General features: G+C 39.2%; 1 protein-coding gene and 1 long non-coding RNA gene across 2 annotated transcripts; one reads left to right on the top strand and one right to left on the bottom strand.

Annotated features, from left to right (window-relative positions):
• Positions 1 to 887: 887 nt before the first annotated feature.
• On the top strand, positions 888 to 17078 carry LOC140807641 (uncharacterized). The gene is made up of 10 exons (XM_073164585.1): positions 888 to 1126; positions 1230 to 1305; positions 1400 to 1497; positions 2041 to 2142; positions 2268 to 2354; positions 2482 to 2598; positions 15492 to 15595; positions 15953 to 16092; positions 16191 to 16327; positions 16441 to 17078. Exons 1-10 carry the CDS (start codon positions 959 to 961, stop codon positions 16615 to 16617), a joined length of 1206 nt encoding a protein of 401 aa, XP_073020686.1. The 5' UTR covers positions 888 to 958; the 3' UTR covers positions 16618 to 17078.
• Positions 16191 to 16504, bottom strand: LOC140807642 (uncharacterized). The gene is made up of 2 exons (XR_012112729.1): positions 16387 to 16504; positions 16191 to 16347 (listed from the first exon to the last, which is right to left on the bottom strand). It is a non-coding gene; the product is annotated as an uncharacterized lncRNA (long non-coding RNA).
• Positions 17079 to 17926: the final 848 nt, after the last annotated feature.

Genomic DNA, 17926 nt, shown 5'->3' with positions numbered 1-17926 from the left:
TACAAATAAAAGATGGTATCCGCAACATATGAGTCGTCGATCGATGGAGATAATGGATAAATTAATTTTTCTTACTAAACAATTCCAAACTTTTATCTTGAAAACAAAAAATGATATGCAACACACCACCAAAACTTATCATTGGTACTACTAGTCATTTGGCTGAGGGATACTTTATTCTCACTAATTTTACTAGTTTATGGTTATAAATAAGAAGGTAAGCTTGCCTACCAACTAATACGAGGACATCTGAATTGAGTCGATTCGTGAGTTTTTATGTGTGCTTGTTCATAAAGATATCACTAAAAAATGTGAGAATGTTTTGGATCAAGATTTCTCATTATCATATCGGCAATAATGGAGGTGCAATTAATGAGCACGTATTTGTTGAAAACATAAAAAAGATTGCAAGCGCGCTTTGAAAATTGCAGATGGAAGGAAGACGCATTTTTTCTTACGCGGTTTCACACCTCGAAATTCGACTATAAATAGATGTCTCGTTCCCTCGTTTCAAATCATTAATTCTTCGAGTTTTTTCTCATCTTATATCATTCAAGTGTTTAGTTCTATAATATTTATGAGATATTTGTTCTCTTGTATTAAGAGAGTGTGTGTTCTCTTTGGAAACACAGTGAGTGAGTTGTACACTATAAAAATATTACAGTGAAATTCTTTTCATCTTGCCCATAGTTTTTATCCTAATAATTTTTATGAGTTTTTCACATAAATTTTATTGTCCAATTTATTCTTTATTTTCATATTTATTATCTCAAATTATCGTATATTGGAGCAACAAATCTTTTACTTAAAAAAAATAAAATTGGTATTAGTTAGCCGGGGCTATAAGAGTCTTTTAGATTCACATAACTGGTTTAGCGGTTCACGGAAAACCGGTTTTATCCATTATCTGCTCCAACCTGCTACATTCTTTTTCTGCTTACAAATCTCTACAAGAAAAATGACGCTCATGGCCGTATTTCATCACGCGCCCTTTGCGCGTGCTATACAGTTGCGGGCGCTAACCATTGCCTGTAGCAGCAGCGCCTCTACGGTCGCACCACCGTCTCGAGTGCTCCTCGGAATGCCCGAACAAGAACTTCAGCAGCTCGCTCTTCAATTTGGTCAGGTGTATGTTTGAGTAATTGGAGATGTGTACTTGCTGTTTTGCTTTTCCCCCCGATTAATTTGAAGAATTTTTCAAGCCATTTATTTATTTATTTTTGTGGCAGGAAGGGTATAGAGGCAAACAATTGCATCATTTGTTGTATAAGAGTAAGGTTAAAGAAATTCAGGAGTTCAGTAATTGTGAGTACTTTACTGAATTTCTTATTCTTCTCATGATTAGTTGAGTTCATTTGGAAATAGCAGTTTTGATGTGCTTTAGTTTATGGTTTTTAAGTGCCACTGGCTTTCAGAAATGAACTTCAAGAAGCTGGGTGGAGTGTGGGTCGGTCACCGGTTTATAAGGAGGTGAATGCCGCTGATGGTACAGTAAAGGTGATTACTTTTTGTTACCGTTGATATTAACTTATTTTCAATTATATATATTCATATGGTTGCGGATAAATATTTGTCCAAGACGATTAGTAATTCACGACCAATTTACTGTGCGAATTTGGGGGATGTTTCTGGGTTAAATCTAACTGTGTGATAATAAGATATAGTAGGTATTAGCCAAGCTTGGTGATTATAACAATGAATCAGCAGGACCTGTAAGTTTCTTTCAGTTTCAACTTTGGAGTCACATGTTGTTAGAAGATAATACCCAAATCTTGGTTTGTAGCTTAATTTGTTTTTATATTTTTAACGAACTATTGAGTTTCTATAGATATTTTTAGAGCATCCTCTCAATAATCATTAGTCGATTTGATTTTGTTGAATGTATTTAAGATTGGTTCTTGAACCAGAAGGTGCCAATTATATATTGCATGTGTTAGAGATGTTCAGTAATGAGTTATGTATTCTGTGTGTTCTGGATAAGGATTTTATTTTGTATGTTCGAAAGGACCCCCTTTCTCATGATGACCATGGATCTTTCAGCTACTAATAAAACTGGAGGATAACAGGCTGGTAGAAACAGTAGGAATTCCTGTTGCAGATGACAAAGGTTCGCCTCGATTGACTGCATGTGTCTCATCACAAGTAACTCTCCCACCAAATAATTGATTCTAGTCCACTTCACTTTATGTTGGATATCTTGTTTATGCACTTTGCTGCAGTACACCACATTAATTTTTCAAACAATCCCCTTCCTTTTTTTTCACCAGGTGGGATGTCCCTTGCGATGTTCCTTTTGTGCCACTGGCAAGGGAGGTTTCTCAAGGAACCTTAAAAGGCATGAAATTGTTGAGCAGGTTTGTCTGTTTTCTATGCTACAGAATTTTGTTCGAGTTATTTCTCTTAAACTGCCTCCTCTCGCTTGTTGCTTCACTAAAATTTTCATTTAGTTTATTTACATTGTTTGATGTCTTAACTTTTCAGGTTTTGGCAATCGAAGATGTCTTTAAGCGTAGAGTTACAAATGTTGTGTTTATGGGAATGGGTGAGCCAATGATGAACATGAAAGAAGTTCTTGAAGCACACCGATGCTTGAACAAGGTAAAATAAGGAGATTTTTTTTGGTTTCTGGTATAATCTTATGTGTTTGTATTCGCTGCTTTTGAAAAAGTTTTAAATTTTCATCCCGTGCTCTATTCTTTTCCTTTTTCCTACAAGTGGTCATTATAGCCCATGAGAGTGGTGGATGGTGGGATCGAGGGATTGGACCTTTTCTTTTGTTAATTTTTTAGGCAAATCTAGTTTGTCGCCTTTGAATTCATCTGGGTTGTAGTATCTTATTTTTACTGGTAGGAGCAGGAAGATTAGAGAAAACTAATTGGGAAGGGGCTAATTGTTGTTAAATATGATACCTGGACGACTATTGCATCTGACTGAAATTATGCTGTAATCAGAACTGATAGCTAAGTGTTTTGGTGTATAAATTGCTTATGATATATATTTTCCTGGTTTCAGAAAAAATCTAATCAAAAAACCCACGAAAAACTACAAATAAGACAATTTATTGGGAAAGATTTAGGAAAATTGTCGTAAATAAACTATAGGAGAAATATTGTAACGTACCGTACTTTTACTACTTGAAATTTGCGGAAAAATAAAAATTTTTATTCAAATAAAACATCCGTCCGGTCGTCACCCAACATTCATAAAATTTCTTTAAAATAATCCATCATCAAATAAAGGTTTGCTAAAAGAACGCTGTCTCAAAACGTCTCACATTCACATCATAACATCAGAGTATTTTAAAAGTTTGCATAAACATAAACTTGCGGTCCTCGGGTTTAGCCTGCCGCTCAGCCCAAGCCTGCCCCTTGGTCGCCACCTCCTGTCTCCTGCTCATCGTACTCACCTGCATCGATCAAGTCTAGTGAGTCTAAAGACTCAACACGTATAAACTGGAAATAACGAGTACAACATAATAAAATCGCATGCTTCTTTAAAATAGGACATATATAACTTTAAATTGAACTTGCATAAACTTCAACTTGAAATAAACTTGGACTTAAACATACATACTACGACGTGCCATGATCATAAACTTTTCTTAAACATGCTTTCATACTTCAACATACTTAACTGCATAATTTTACGTGGAGGATGTTTCAAAGCAAGTGACCTTTAACATGATAAACGCCTGATCAGACTCACCACAGTACTGGGCTGACAGGGACGTATCCACTGCCACATACATAAGATCCTTGTTCATAATTTAACAGGCCAGTTGATCCACGTTCATAATTTAACGCTTCACAACCACGATCTAACCCGTTCATAATTTAACGGGCGGATTGGTCCCCGTTCATGATTTAACGCTTTCCAATCCTTAACTTTCTTTGGTCACAAGACAATTAGCATACCTCGAAACTTAAAACATTTCCTTTGCACGTCATACATACTTACTTGACGTTGAGGGATTCGTTGGACTTCGACTGGGGCCGTCGCTGCGACATACCAACATGAATTTCATACTTAACTTGCATTACTTAGACGTAGAAAAATTATACTTACTCTCAAGCTCGATCATATCTTAGGACCTTCTATAACTCCCCATGACATGACCTTACTAATCCTTGCTCTAAACTATGGCATCAAACTTCAAAACAAACTATAATATTTTTCCCAAAATAGAAGGACACGGACCCCGTACCTACATCCGTGTAGGGGTCCGTATAGTTACTGGAAGTTGACGCCGAAGGGAAACAAAGGCACGGACCCCGTGTCAGGGTCCGGGTAAGGGTCCGTGTAGGTACTGGAAAAAGACACTAAGTGAAACCCAAAGGCACGGACCCCGTGCCCTCATCCGTGTATGGGTCCGTGTAGATACTGGAAAAAAAAGACGTCGAGAAGGAACCAAAGGCACGGACCCCGTGCCCGGGTCCGTGTCAGGGTCCGTGTGCCTACTGTACGTTGATACCTGCGAGAAAACTTATGCACATGCCTATCCTCCCAATTGCAACTCAATGGCACAATGTTTAACACCTTATGACCCTTCTTAGGACACCATAATATTGCATCAAAACTTATACAAACACCTCAAACACAACGTGCACTATACTACACAATGCAACACCAATTATGCAATTAACATCGATCACTTTCCTACGACTTTAACTAATTCAAACGCCTAACGCCAACGTCAAAACCTTAAAGAAATACACCAAACCTCAATACTAACATACCCATACGCAGCAACGATCGCCCGTCGGTTTCCAACGAAGCCTGCAACACTGAAACTTCAAGAAATATCAATATCATAACTTTTCTGAAACGCAGATTGAGCAGTCCCACGAAAAACGCCATAACTCACTCAATATTTGTCCAAAAATTTCGAACCATATATCAAATCGAAGGTATCGAAAAGTTCTACGTTTTTGCCGTTGAAAGTTTTCCCAAAATATGAACAGAAAAATCGTAGTTTTGACATGAACAGTAAAAACGAGTTTTAGATCTAAAAATTTTCCTTCGAAATTGATCCGATTCATGATCCGCTCAAACTACTATCATCATACATAACTTTTACGCATAAAAACAACGCAATACAATATATGACTTGATCGACACAGCAAGAACAGATTATACGTGCCTTTTTAACGATAAACGTTACCGAACGACGACACCGAAGCGGAGATAGGAGCGAGGTTGATCCGGGACGAACGTGGCACCGATTTTCCTTGAAATAAATCACGAAAATTGCTGGAATTTGAGAGGGAAGGGGGACGGCTGCTATGTGCACAAGAACCCTAACCTTTTCTCTTTTCAAAATAATAAAACTAGAATGGATGAAGTGTGTGTGTTTGTGCGTGCATCGGTGTGTGTAAAAGTGTGTGTATGCGTGAGTTTAGTGTGTGCAGAATGTGTGTGTACGGGTGTTAGATAATTAGGAGGAGTAAAATTTGCTTATTAATAATTAACAATGCTAATCAAGATGCTAATTAAAAAGGTTGACTCACATAACAATTTAATTAAAATACTATCCTTACTCCTCTTTAAATAAAACTCTTTAATTAAAATATAACACACACTATACTAGACTTTAAAAGTTCTAAAATCATAAACTCACAAAATAATTAATTTAGGATTCAAAAATGCTAAAACTCACTAAATTAATTAAAATGCCCCCAAACTTAACTTAAAATAAAATACCATCTTTAAAATTGCCAAAAATCGTCACCGGGTCTTTTCCTCAATCCCGCTTCGAATAATCGCCTGAAACATGAAACTCAAAAGACATTTTAACGTGCATTACATAAACGTAATTAATTTAAAATAATGCATTTAAACAAATTATGCATGACTAAACTCTTTTAAAATTAATTAAATGTTTTAATAATTTAAATAAATGCATGGGTTATACGTGTACTGAAATCGGGTTCTACAGTTCCTCCCCCACTTATATAAATTTCGTCCTCGAAATTAAGTCTTACCGAACAACTCTGGGTAGCGAAGTCTCATATCTGTCTCTGACTCCCAAGTGGCCTCTTCCACTGATTGGTTTAACCACCGAACTTTGACTAGCTTAGTCACTTTGTTCCGGAGTCTGCGCTCCTGTCTGTCGAGGATTTGAGTCGGTCTTTCCTCATAAGACAAATCTGGAGCAAGTTGCAACGGCTCATAACTCAGAATGTGCGAAGGATTAGCCAGATATTTCCTTAGCATCGAGACGTGGAACACATTGTGTACCCCGGCCTGATTCGGCGGAAGGGCTACACGATAGGCTAATGTCCCAACTCTGTCAAGAATCTCGAACGGTCCAATAAACCTCGGACTCAACTTGCCTCTTTTCCCAAATCTCATAACACCCTTCATGGGTGCTATCTTGACGAAAACGTGATCCCCAACGGCAAACTCGAGATCTCTCCTCCTCTTATCGGCGTAGCTCTTCTGACGGCTTTGGGCGGTCTTCATTCTGTCACGAATCTTGACCACCACTTCTGCAGTCTGCTGAACTATCTCTGGGCCTAGATCTGTTCTCTCACCAACTTCATCCCAATGAACTGGCAATCTGCACTTCCGACCATACAACGCTTCATAGGGCGCCATACCAATAGATGCTTGGAAGCTGTTGTTGTATGTGAACTCCACTAGGGGTAGTCTAGACTCCCAAGTTCCTTGAAAATCAATCATGCAAGCTCTTAGCAAGTCTTCCAAAATCTGAATCACTCGCTCAGACTGGCCATCTGTCTGCGGGTGAAAAGCTGTACTGAACAGTAACTTCGTCCCCATAGCTGCATGCAAGCTCTTCCAGAAGGACGATGTAAACCTCGGATCCCTGTCGGACACAATAGAGACTGGAAAACCATGCAAACGGACTATCTCCCGGATATAAAGTTCCGCATACTGCGTCATGGAGAAAGTCGTCTTCACTGACAGAAAATGCGCTGACTTAGTGAGTCGATCCACTATAACCCAAATAGAATTAGACCCTCTGACTGACTTAGGTAACCCAACGATGAAATCCATAGTGATGTTCTCCCATTTCCACTCTGGGATAGGGAGTGGCTTAAGCAAACCTGCTGGCCTCTGATGCTCTGCCTTCACCTGCTGGCAAGTGAGGCACTCCGATACAAATCTGCGGATGTCTCTCTTCATCCCTGGCCACCAATACAAAATCTGCAGGTCTTTGTACATCTTGGTACCTCCTGGGTGAATAGAATACGGAGATGCGTGTGCCTCTGTCAGAATATCCTGTCTGATCGAATCAACACTAGGCACCCACATTCTGTCTCTGTATCTCACGATACCATCTGACACTGTGTACAAAACACTGCCCTTAGCTTCATCCTTCAGTCTCCATTTCTGTAGTTGCTCATCTGAAGACTGTCCAGCTCGAATGCGGTCTAGTAAATCAGATTTGACTGTCAGATTAGACAGTCTAGGTGCTCTGCCCTTGCGATAAACCTCTAGACCAAACCTCTGAATCTCAGACTGGAGTGGTCTCTGAACTGACAATTGTGCTATGATTGCCACTTTTCTGCTCAAAGCGTCTGCCACGACGTTAGCTTTTCCCGGATGGTAGCTAATCTCGCAATCATAGTCTTTCACAAGTTCTAACCACCGTCTCTGTCTCATGTTCAGCTCTCTCTGCGTGAAGAAATATTTGAGACTTTTGTGATCGGTGAAAATCTGGCACTTCTCGCCGTACAAGTAATGTCTCCAAATCTTCAATGCAAAGACAACGGCGGCTAATTCCAAATCGTGAGTCGGGTAGTTCTTCTCATGCACCTTTAACTGTCTGGATGCATAAGCTATAACTCGTCCCTGCTGCATCAACACTGCTCCTAACCCGAGCTTAGATGCATCGGTGTATAACACATAGTCTCCTTGCCCTGATGGCATGGCTAACACCGGTGCTGAAATGAGAGCTTGCTTCAAAATGTCGAAGCCCTTTTGACATTCATCACTCCACACAAATTTAGCATTTTTCTTGGTTAGTGAAGTGAGTGGCACTGCTATAGACGAAAACCCCCGAATAAACTTACGGTAGTAACCTGCTAAACCCAAAAAGCTGCGGATCTTTGATGCATTCTTTGGCTCTACCCATTCCTTGACAGCTGCCACTTTGGCTGGATCCACTTCGATCCCTCTACTAGACACTATATGCCCCAAAAACGCGACTTTCTGCAACCAGAACTCACACTTGCTGAATTTTGCATACAACTTACGGCTCTGCAAAGTCCGCAAAACTGTCCTCAAGTGCTGGTCGTGCTCCTCATGGTTCTTCGAGTATATGAGAATATCGTCAATGAACACTATGACGAACTGATCGAGGAACGGTTGAAATACTCGGTTCATGAGATCCATGAAAATAGCTGGAGCGTTGGTCAATCCAAACGGCATCACTAAGAACTCGTAATGCCCGTATCTGGTCCTGAAAGCTGTCTTGTGAACATCTGCATCTCTCACTTTCAGTTGATGGTACCCCGATCTAAGATCTATCTTAGAGAACATTGTAGCTCCCTGCAATTGATCAAACAAGTCTTCGATCCTAGGAAGTGGGTACTTATTCTTGATCGTTACTTTGTTCAACTCGCGGTAATCAATGCACAGTCTCATGCTGCCATCCTTTTTCTTCACAAAAAGTACTGGCGCGCCCCATGGTGAGAAACTCGGGCGGATAAACCCCTTGTCTAAGAGCTCCTGAATCTGCTGTTTGAGTTCTAGCATCTCTGCTGGAGCTAATCTGTACGGTGCCTTAGAGATGGGCACTGTACCTGGCATGAGATCAATGGCAAACTCCACCTCTCTATCTGGTGGAAGGCCTGCGACGTCGTCTGGGAAGACGTCTGGAAATTCACTGACTACTGGCACTTCTGAAATAGAAGGAGTGGGCATGTCAGGCGCTGCTATAACACTGGCCAAGAAAGCCTGACATCCCTTCGAAAGTAATTTTCTCGCCTGCATACACGAAATCATACGAGGAAAACTTCTCCATCTAGCCGGCTCGAATAAAAACTGCTCCATACCGAGCGGTCTGACCAACACTGACCTCTTCTGAAAATCGATTAGGACCCTGTTCTTAGTCAGCCAGTCCATACCCAAGATGATATCGAACTCTGGCATCGGCAAAACGATCAAATCTGCATACACTAGGTGACCCTGCAGTTCTAGATCGATATCCCTGATCACACTGGTAGCTAACAATTCTTCCCCTGATGGGACTGTCACTGAGAAGTTCAAGTCCAGACCGATGGACTTGATGTCCAGGTGATTAGCGAAGGTCTCTGATATAAAGGAGTGAGTGGCTCCTGAATCTATCAGTGCAGTTGTAGCTAGTCTCTTTATGAAAATGTTCCCTGAGACGCGTTAGCACAACACAACTTAAATCCAAGATACTAACATTAACCTTACGCAAATATAAAATTTACTGTCCTATGCCATTCAAAAAAATAATGTTGAGAAGATGGTAACCCAAATATACTCAAACAATACTAGCATCCTAAAAAAATCCCCAAATAAAATTCATCTGCAAGGCAAAGTAATGCTGAGCTTAGGTAGGAAGGTTTACCAGTCAGTAAAGTAGTGTCCGGATCCGCTTCTTGAGCGTGCATGGCGAATACCCGGCCTTGAGTTGGCTGCTTCCACTGCGGGCACTCCTTTAGCATGTGGTCGGTAGCACCACACTTAAAGCACTTGCCTGATCCATACAAGCACGGTCCGGGATGCTGGCGGTTACACTTCTGACAAACAGGGAAATTGCCGAGCTTCTGCGGCGCCCCCTGCTGATGGATAGGACCCTTGCCCTTAGGTGGTCCTTGGTATGGTTTCTTTCCAGGCTGCCCCTGGTAAGGCTTCTTAAATGGTGGCCGCTGCTGATACTGCTGGTGCTGTTGCGGTGCCTGAAAGGGCCTTTTGCTCAGGCGATCTTTCTCAATTTCTCTCATGTCCTGCTCTGCCTCCAATGCCCTCGCAACTGCGACCTCATAGGTCATAGGCCCTACCACCTTCACGTCACGGCGCAAGATCGGCCGCATCCCAAGGAGAAAATGTCTCACCTTCGCCTGAACATCATTGGCGATCAAGGGCATAAATTGGCAACCCTTCTCAAACTTCTGCACATAATCAGCTACGCTGCTATCCCCCTGCCGTAGCGTCATGAACTCCCCAATCAGTTTCGTACGCACTTCCTCAGTGAAGTACTTGGAGTAGAACACCTCCTTGAACCCATTCCACATGAGAGTCTGTAGGTTAACTATCACTGATGCGCTCTCCCACCAAACTCTTGCATTCCCATGAAGTAGAAAGATAGCGCACCTCACTCGATCAGCATCCTGCAACTCCATAAAATCGAAGATTACCTCGATGGATTTAATCCATCCCTCTGCTATCAATGGGTCCGTCGTCCTTGAGAATTTATCTGGGTGCATCCTGCTGAACCTCTCGTAGACAGTCTCAGCTCTGGGTCTCGCCCCTGTATCAGCCACTGTCTGGTTACCCATAAACTGGGCAAAGAACTGAGTCATTCCGGCCATCAACTGGGCTTGCATGTCTGGTGGAGGATTGGCTCTCTCCTCGCCTCGAGGCTCTCTGTCCTCCTCCCTATCTTCCCGGTTAATCTCACGTCTAGGAGGCATGCTGTTCCAATAATTACCCAACACGTAAACCCAACATGCACGATTATAATACCAATATCAAAAGATGCACGTAATTTGAACTTAAACATATACATGCTGAAATCATGACTTAATGCATAGTACATAGCATAACTCAAAATTTTAAAACTTACAGACTCGAGGTGTGACTTCGAGAGCTTCTTGCGACTGGCAGTAGGCGTAACCTTTTACAAGAACACCGCTCTGATACCAACTGTAACGTACCGTACTTTTACTACTTGAAATTTGCGGAAAAATAAAATTTTTTATTCAAATAAAACATCCGTCCGGTCGTCACCCAACATTCATAAAATATCTTTAAAATAATCCATCATCAAATAAAAGTTTGCTAAAAGAACGCTGTCTCAAAACGTCTCACATTCACATCATAACATCAGAGTATTTTAAAAGTTTGCATAAACATAAACTTGCGGTCCTCGGGTTTAGCCTGCCGCTCAGCCCAAGCCTGCCCCTTGGTCGCCACCTCCTGTCTCCTGCTCATCGTACTCACCTGCATCGATCAAGTCTAGTGAGTCTAAATACTCAACACGTATAAACTGGAAATAACGAGTACAACATAATAAAATCGCATGCTTCTTTAAAATAGGACATACATAACTTTAAATTGAACTTGCATAAACTTCAACTTGAAATAAACTTGGACTTAAACATACATACTACGACGTGCCATGATCATAAACTTTTCTTAAACATGCTTTCATACTTCAACATACTTAACTGCATAATTTTACGTGGAGGATGTTTCAAAGCAAGTGACCTTTAACATGATAAACGCCTGATCAGACTCACCACAGTACTGGGCTGACAGGGACGTATCCACTGTCACATACATAAGATCCTTGTTCATAATTTAACAGGCCAGTTGATCCACGTTCATAATTTAACGCTTCACAACCACGATCTAACCCGTTCATAATTTAACGGGCGGATTGGTCCCCGTTCATGATTTAACGCTTTCCAATCCTTAACTTTCTTTGGTCACAAGACAATTAGCATACCTCGAAACTTAAAACATTTCCTTTGCACGTCATACATACTTACTTGACGTTGAGGGATTCGTTGGACTTCGACTGGGGCCGTCGCTGCGACATACCAACATGAATTTCATACTTAACTTGCATTACTTAGACGTAGAAAAATTATACTTACTCTCAAGCTCGATCATATCTTAGGACCTTCTATAACTCCCCATGACATGACCTTACTAATCCTTGCTCTAAACTATGGCATCAAACTTCAAAACAAACTATAATATTTTTCCCAAAATAGAAGGACACGGACCCCGTACCTACATCCGTGTAGGGGTCCGTATAGGTACTGGAAGTTGACGCCGAAGGGAAACAAAGGCACGGACCCCGTGTCAGGGTCCGGGTAAGGGTCCGTGTAGGTACTGGAAAAAGACACTAAGTGAAACCCAAAGGCACGGACCCCGTGCCCTCATCCGTGTATGGGTCCATGTAGATACTGGAAAAAAAAGACGTCGAGAAGGAACCAAAGGCACGGACCCCGTGCCCGGGTCCGTGTCAGGGTCCGTGTGCCTACTGTACGTTGATACCTGCGAGAAAACTTATGCACATGCCTATCCTCCCAATTGCAACTCAATGGCACAATGTTTAACACCTTATGACCCTTCTTAGGACACCATAATATTGCATCAAAACTTGTACAAACACCTCAAACACAACGTGCACTATACTACACAATGCAACACCAATTATGCAATTAACATCGATCACTTTCCTACGACTTTAACTAATTCAAACGCCTAACGCCAACGTCAAAACCTTAAAGAAATACACCAAACCTCAATACTAACATACCCATACGCAGCAACGATCGCCCGTCGGTTTCCAACGAAGCCTGCAACACTGAAACTTCAAGAAATATCAATATCATAACTTTTCTGAAACGCAGATTGAGCAGTCCCACGAAAAACGCCATAACTCACTCAATATTTGTCCAAAAATTTCGAACCATATATCAAATCGAAGGTATCGAAAAGTTCTACGTTTTTGCCGTTGAAAGTTTTCCCAAAATATGAACAGAAAAATCGCAGTTTTGACATGAACAGTAAAAACGAGTTTTAGATCTAAAAATTTTCCTTCGAAATTGATCCGATTCATGATCCGCTCAAACTACTATCATCATACATAACTTTTACGCATAAAAACAACGCAATACAATATATGACTTGATCGACACAGCAAGAACAGATTATACGTGCCTTTTTAACGATAAACGTTACCGAACGACGACACCGAAGCGGAGATAGGAGCGAGGTTGATCCGGGACGAACGTGGCACCGATTTTCCTTGAAATAAATCACGAAAATTGCTGGAATTTGAGAGGGAAGGGGGACGGCTGCTATGTGCACAAGAACCCTAACCTTTTCTCTTTTCAAAATAATAAAACTAGAATGGATGAAGTGTGTGTGTTTGTGCATGCATCGGTGTGTGTAAAAGTGTGTGTATGCGTGAGTTTAGTGTGTGCAGAATGTGTGTGTGCGGGTGTTAGATAATTAGGAGGAGTAAAATTTGCTAATTAATAATTAACAATGCTAATCAAGATGCTAATTAAAAAGGTTGACTCACATAACAATTTAATTAAAATACTATCCTTACTCCTCTTTAAATAAAACTCTTTAATTAAAATATAACACACACCATACTAGACTTTAAAAGTTCTAAAATCATAAACTCACAAAATAATTAATTTAGGATTCAAAAATGCTAAAACTCACTAAATTAATTAAAATGCCCCCAAACTCAACTTAAAATAAAATACCATCTTTAAAATTGCCAAAAATCGTCACCGGGTCTTTTCCTCAATCCCGCTTCGAATAATCGCCTGAAACATGAAACTCAAAAGACATTTTAACGTGCATTACATAAACGTAATTAATTTAAAATAATGCATTTAAACAAATTATGCATGACTAAACTCTTTTAAAATTAATTAAATGTTTTAATAATTTAAATAAATGCATGGGTTATACGTGTACTGAAATCGGGTTCTACAAATATATTTAAGGCAAATTTTCACATTGCTATGTTAGACAAGCATCTTTATAGGTGCATTACTCTAGTAGCATACCTCCTATGTCACACCGTCACTATACACTTCAGTTTTGGGCATGCGCCTTCCTAGGTGCATTATTAAAAGAGCATACCTAGTGCATCAGGCTGTCTAGTTTATGGATTTTCGGTGAGGTTGGGCGTACCTGAGAGAGTTTCCATGTATCAAAGCCCATGGCCTCCTGGTTCCAGTGCATCTACGTCAATTGCTGCACCAAGGTTCAGAACCACACATCTATTTTACAAGTGAATTCCAGATTGAATAACAGATTATCTAAACCCAACTTGTTCAAACGACTAAATGCAGCAGACATTACATCCAAGAATAGAGCACTCAAGAACATGCATATGCCTATATGTACCAAAAATTTGTGTAGTTGTATACGTTGGTAATCATGGGTGGAGCTACCCTTAGCCCAGGTAATGGAGTCAGAAATTTGATACTAGCTGCCCACACTAGCGGTAATGGAGTCAGAAATTTGATACAAATCGTACTAAAAATTTTCTCAACAAAATACAAAATAATACATATGTTGCTCACATTGGCGATGATGGAGTTAGAAATGTGATACAACTCGAATTAAAAATTTTCAAAACAAAATACAAAATAATACATATCAATTAACTTCATAACAATTAGATTTTTTGGGCTAAAATTTTAATTTTTTGAGCTCTGTCTTTAAATACAAAAATTTAACATTTTTGGGTTCTGTATTTCTTTTTCTATTTGAGCTACTTGGGCTAAAATCTCCATATAAAAAAATTAAAAATAGAAGAATCCACCCAGGCTAGAGCCCAGTGGGCATATATGTGGATTCACCCTCACACACTGAGGCCAGGAAAAAAACATAGTAACATGTTTTTCTATCAAATAACATATACTTATACTGTCTCTATAAAATGTAATGGAATTAATAAAAATAATAAATTATCTTATTAATTGTCAAGTTATTGTGGACTTCTAAAACTCTAAATTAAATATTTTACGCCAAATTGTATATAGTTTCATTTTTCTTTATGAAGAAATTTTTCGTACGTTACTATACAATCATAATGAATCGCTTTAAAATAAATAATGGAATTACTAATAATAATATATTTTATATTAATTTTGCCGATTGCCGCTGCGATTGTAAAGAGAGTGCTTACTATAAAATGGGTGGTGATTGGATAAATGATAGCTCATTATATATGTTAGAGAAAGAAATATTTATAATAATTGATAATGAAACTATTGTTCAAAAGTTTCTAAATATTAAGACTCGGAAAGACCATTATAAGATAATTATTTTGTGATGCATTATGATTACTTGATTAGAATATTTAAATATTTTTGATTTATTAATTATAATATTTTGTTGTCTACACTGAACCAAAACACTACCTCCGTCCCTGGGTAGTGATGTGCCAAATTTCTCTATGATATTGATGTGATGTCTAGTGGCTTTGTTGGACACAGCCTTTCGAAGAAAATAATGAAATGCAAAATTCTTCTCTCAACAGATCTTGCATCCATATTGGTTTTACACTTGGGCATCATGTTTACGGTGTTTTTTGAACTTGTAATCTGATTTAATTGTTCATGTAGTTTTAGTGCTAAGACTTGAGACTAAAAGAGTAAAAGGTTTAGATGAAAAAGACTAGTCCAAACGTAGATTGGTGTGATTAAAATACATCTGAATGATGTCAGATGTTTACCAGATGTTTATCAAGTTTTCTGATTTATGTTTTATTATTTTATGGAATTAAGGATATTGAAATTGGGCAAAGGATGATTACAATTTCAACTGTCGGAGTTCCAAGCACTATAAAAAAACTGGCTTCCCACAAACTTCAATCTACTCTGGCTCTCAGGTGAACATTCTACTTTGTGATTATAGGTCTGTGGAGAGATTCACAGTTTACAGTCCCTCTTGTGTCTGTTTGGCGACTTTACAACTTTGGTCTGGGAATCAAATGCAAAAAATGGTCTGTATGTCGAAATGCCTTACTCCATCAGACCAAACTCAGCAGAAAACATATTATCAAATTTAAAGTTCTTCCTGAAATCTGATAGCTTGTTTTATGTCTTTATGCCTTACTTATTATGCTTCTGTTTATCCATGAATGTTGTGCCACAGTTGCCTATTTCTCTAATATAAATTAAGCTTGATGATTACCCAGTTCAGAGATTGCATATTCTAATTCTATTTTTATTTGTTCCAACATCAGCTTGCATGCCCCAAATCAGAAACTTAGGGAAAAGATTGTGCCAAGCGCAAAATCTTACCCTTTGGAAGCAATCATGAAGGACTGCAAGGACTATTTCCTTGAAACCGGTCGACGGGTATCCTTTGAGTACACACTTTTAGGTATTCAGGTGTTAAGTTTTTGAAGATCTCGTTTATAGAATTGCATCACATAACTTGATCTTGATATAACTACCTAATCTCGTCCCTTTCTTGGGCAGCTGGAGTCAATGATGCAGTTGAACATGCAGAAGAACTGGCTAAGCTTCTTCATGAATGGGGTAGTGGCTATCATGTGAACCTGATACCCTATAATCCGATAGAAGGCTCTGACTATCAGCGCCCCTATAAAAAATCGGTATACCCTCTTCTGAGATGCTTTGTAGATCGACATTACAGTGCATAGTCTTTTTGAACCATCGCAGTGATTTTTTGGCCTTTTATATTCCTGTAATTTCTTTGTTGGTCCAGATTCTTGCTTTTTCAGCTACTCTGGAGTCCAATAAAGTAACCGTTAGTGTACGCCAAACACGAGGGCTAGATGCAAGTGCAGCCTGCGGCCAGCTAAGGAATGAGTTTCAGAAGATCCCTTTGCTTGCTGGCGCTGAGGTCCAGCAACCTCCATTAGAAATGGCAGTTGCTTCGTAAAACCGTTTGAAGTTGTTCTGCACGAAGCTTTGCTCAATTTGTTGCTCCAAATGTTATATCTTCCTACTTATGTGCCTTCATCAAGCAGGGCTATAAGTTTGTTTATAACTAATAGTGCCAATACTTGGTGGCAAGTAGCTTCAAAGTAAGGCTAACACATGAATGCCAGCGACTTGTGACAAGATGCCGGCATTGATACAGGTTAAAAGCTATTCACCCTAGCTTGGTGTTGAGAACACGTAATGACAGGCTCGTTGTGCCTAGTAACTCGTAGATTTCGTAGCAATCGACAAGTAAAAGCTTCTTACGACAGTATTTACGCGAGCCTTCTGTAGTTCAAGTTATATATACTCTCATTTTTTGAAGTAAATTGGTGGACGGATAAATTGGTTATTGAACGATGGGTTTGTCTCCTATTTCCTTGGTTTGAAGTTTACTCAAACCTTTAAATTTTGATTGCATTGTACTATGTCCAAATTGCTTTATTTTTTGTTAAATATAGTGATTGCTGGTAAATCTTAATAAAAACAAGTAACCATTTTACATTTATATAAATTTCAATGTAATACATTGGTAAGTCTTAATAAAACCTACCAACCATGCAAAAAACCAAATTTTTGAAAATGTCGTCGGAAGGTTTTAAACGGGAAATAAGGGAGATGCGTGTGTTCAATTCCACTTGCAGCAAAATAAAGCCAACCCCAATATCATAATAATAAAAAGTCAAAGTCTCTAATTTAAAATATGACAAAGGTAATATGTTCCAAGGATATCTAAATTTTAGCAAATAATTATAATTTGATCCAAATTATCTGTTAGAAAAGCTTTCTGAAACACTTCTCTCTAGTTTTTTCACAGTAAATTTTTGAAGAAGTGAAGTATGGAGGTAGAAGTTACAAACTTTCACTGAAGTGCCAAACACTGAATTGCTCCCATTCCTGAAACCTTTTTTTTTTACACTAAAAAACTATAGAAATGCAATTGAGTTTGATGGGGTGGTCACTTTAAGTAGAATATCACTCAAGCTCAACTGAAACTTACAACTAGAAAACACAACATGATGAGTAAAGATTTTTGAGCTGTAATGCTCGAGTCAATTTTGAATGCGATAAACTCGATTTTCTAGAGAATTAACTGAGCTCGAACACGATTCAAATTTAGACTGGTTTCAAAGTGTCCCTAGTCCGATTTGAAGGTATTCCCAAGGCACGAGGACATATTGGAATCTGAACAAACAAATTTATCCTCTACCAGAGCAATACATGTTTGTTTGAGGATGTTAATATCACATCGTTATCGAATTAATTTG

The sequence above is a fragment of the Primulina eburnea genome, chromosome 12 (genome assembly GCF_022965805.1).
Source record: "Primulina eburnea isolate SZY01 chromosome 12, ASM2296580v1, whole genome shotgun sequence".
Classification (NCBI taxonomy): domain Eukaryota; kingdom Viridiplantae; phylum Streptophyta; class Magnoliopsida; order Lamiales; family Gesneriaceae; genus Primulina; species Primulina eburnea.
The sequence above is the reverse complement of the archived record's forward strand: the minus strand, read 5'-3'. Positions and strand labels throughout refer to the sequence as shown.

Excerpts from the sequence above, each read along its gene's own strand:
- LOC140807641 (XM_073164585.1), top strand. The coding sequence starts at position 959 with ATGACGCTCATGGCCGTATTTCATCACGCGCCCTTTGCGCGTGCTATA. Across the intron at positions 1,306-1,399 it reads AATTCAGGAGTTCAGTAATT|TGCCACTGGCTTTCAGAAAT; the intron begins GTGAGTACTTTA and ends ATGGTTTTTAAG. Across the intron at positions 15,596-15,952 it reads CAATCTACTCTGGCTCTCAG|CTTGCATGCCCCAAATCAGA; the intron begins GTGAACATTCTA and ends TTCCAACATCAG.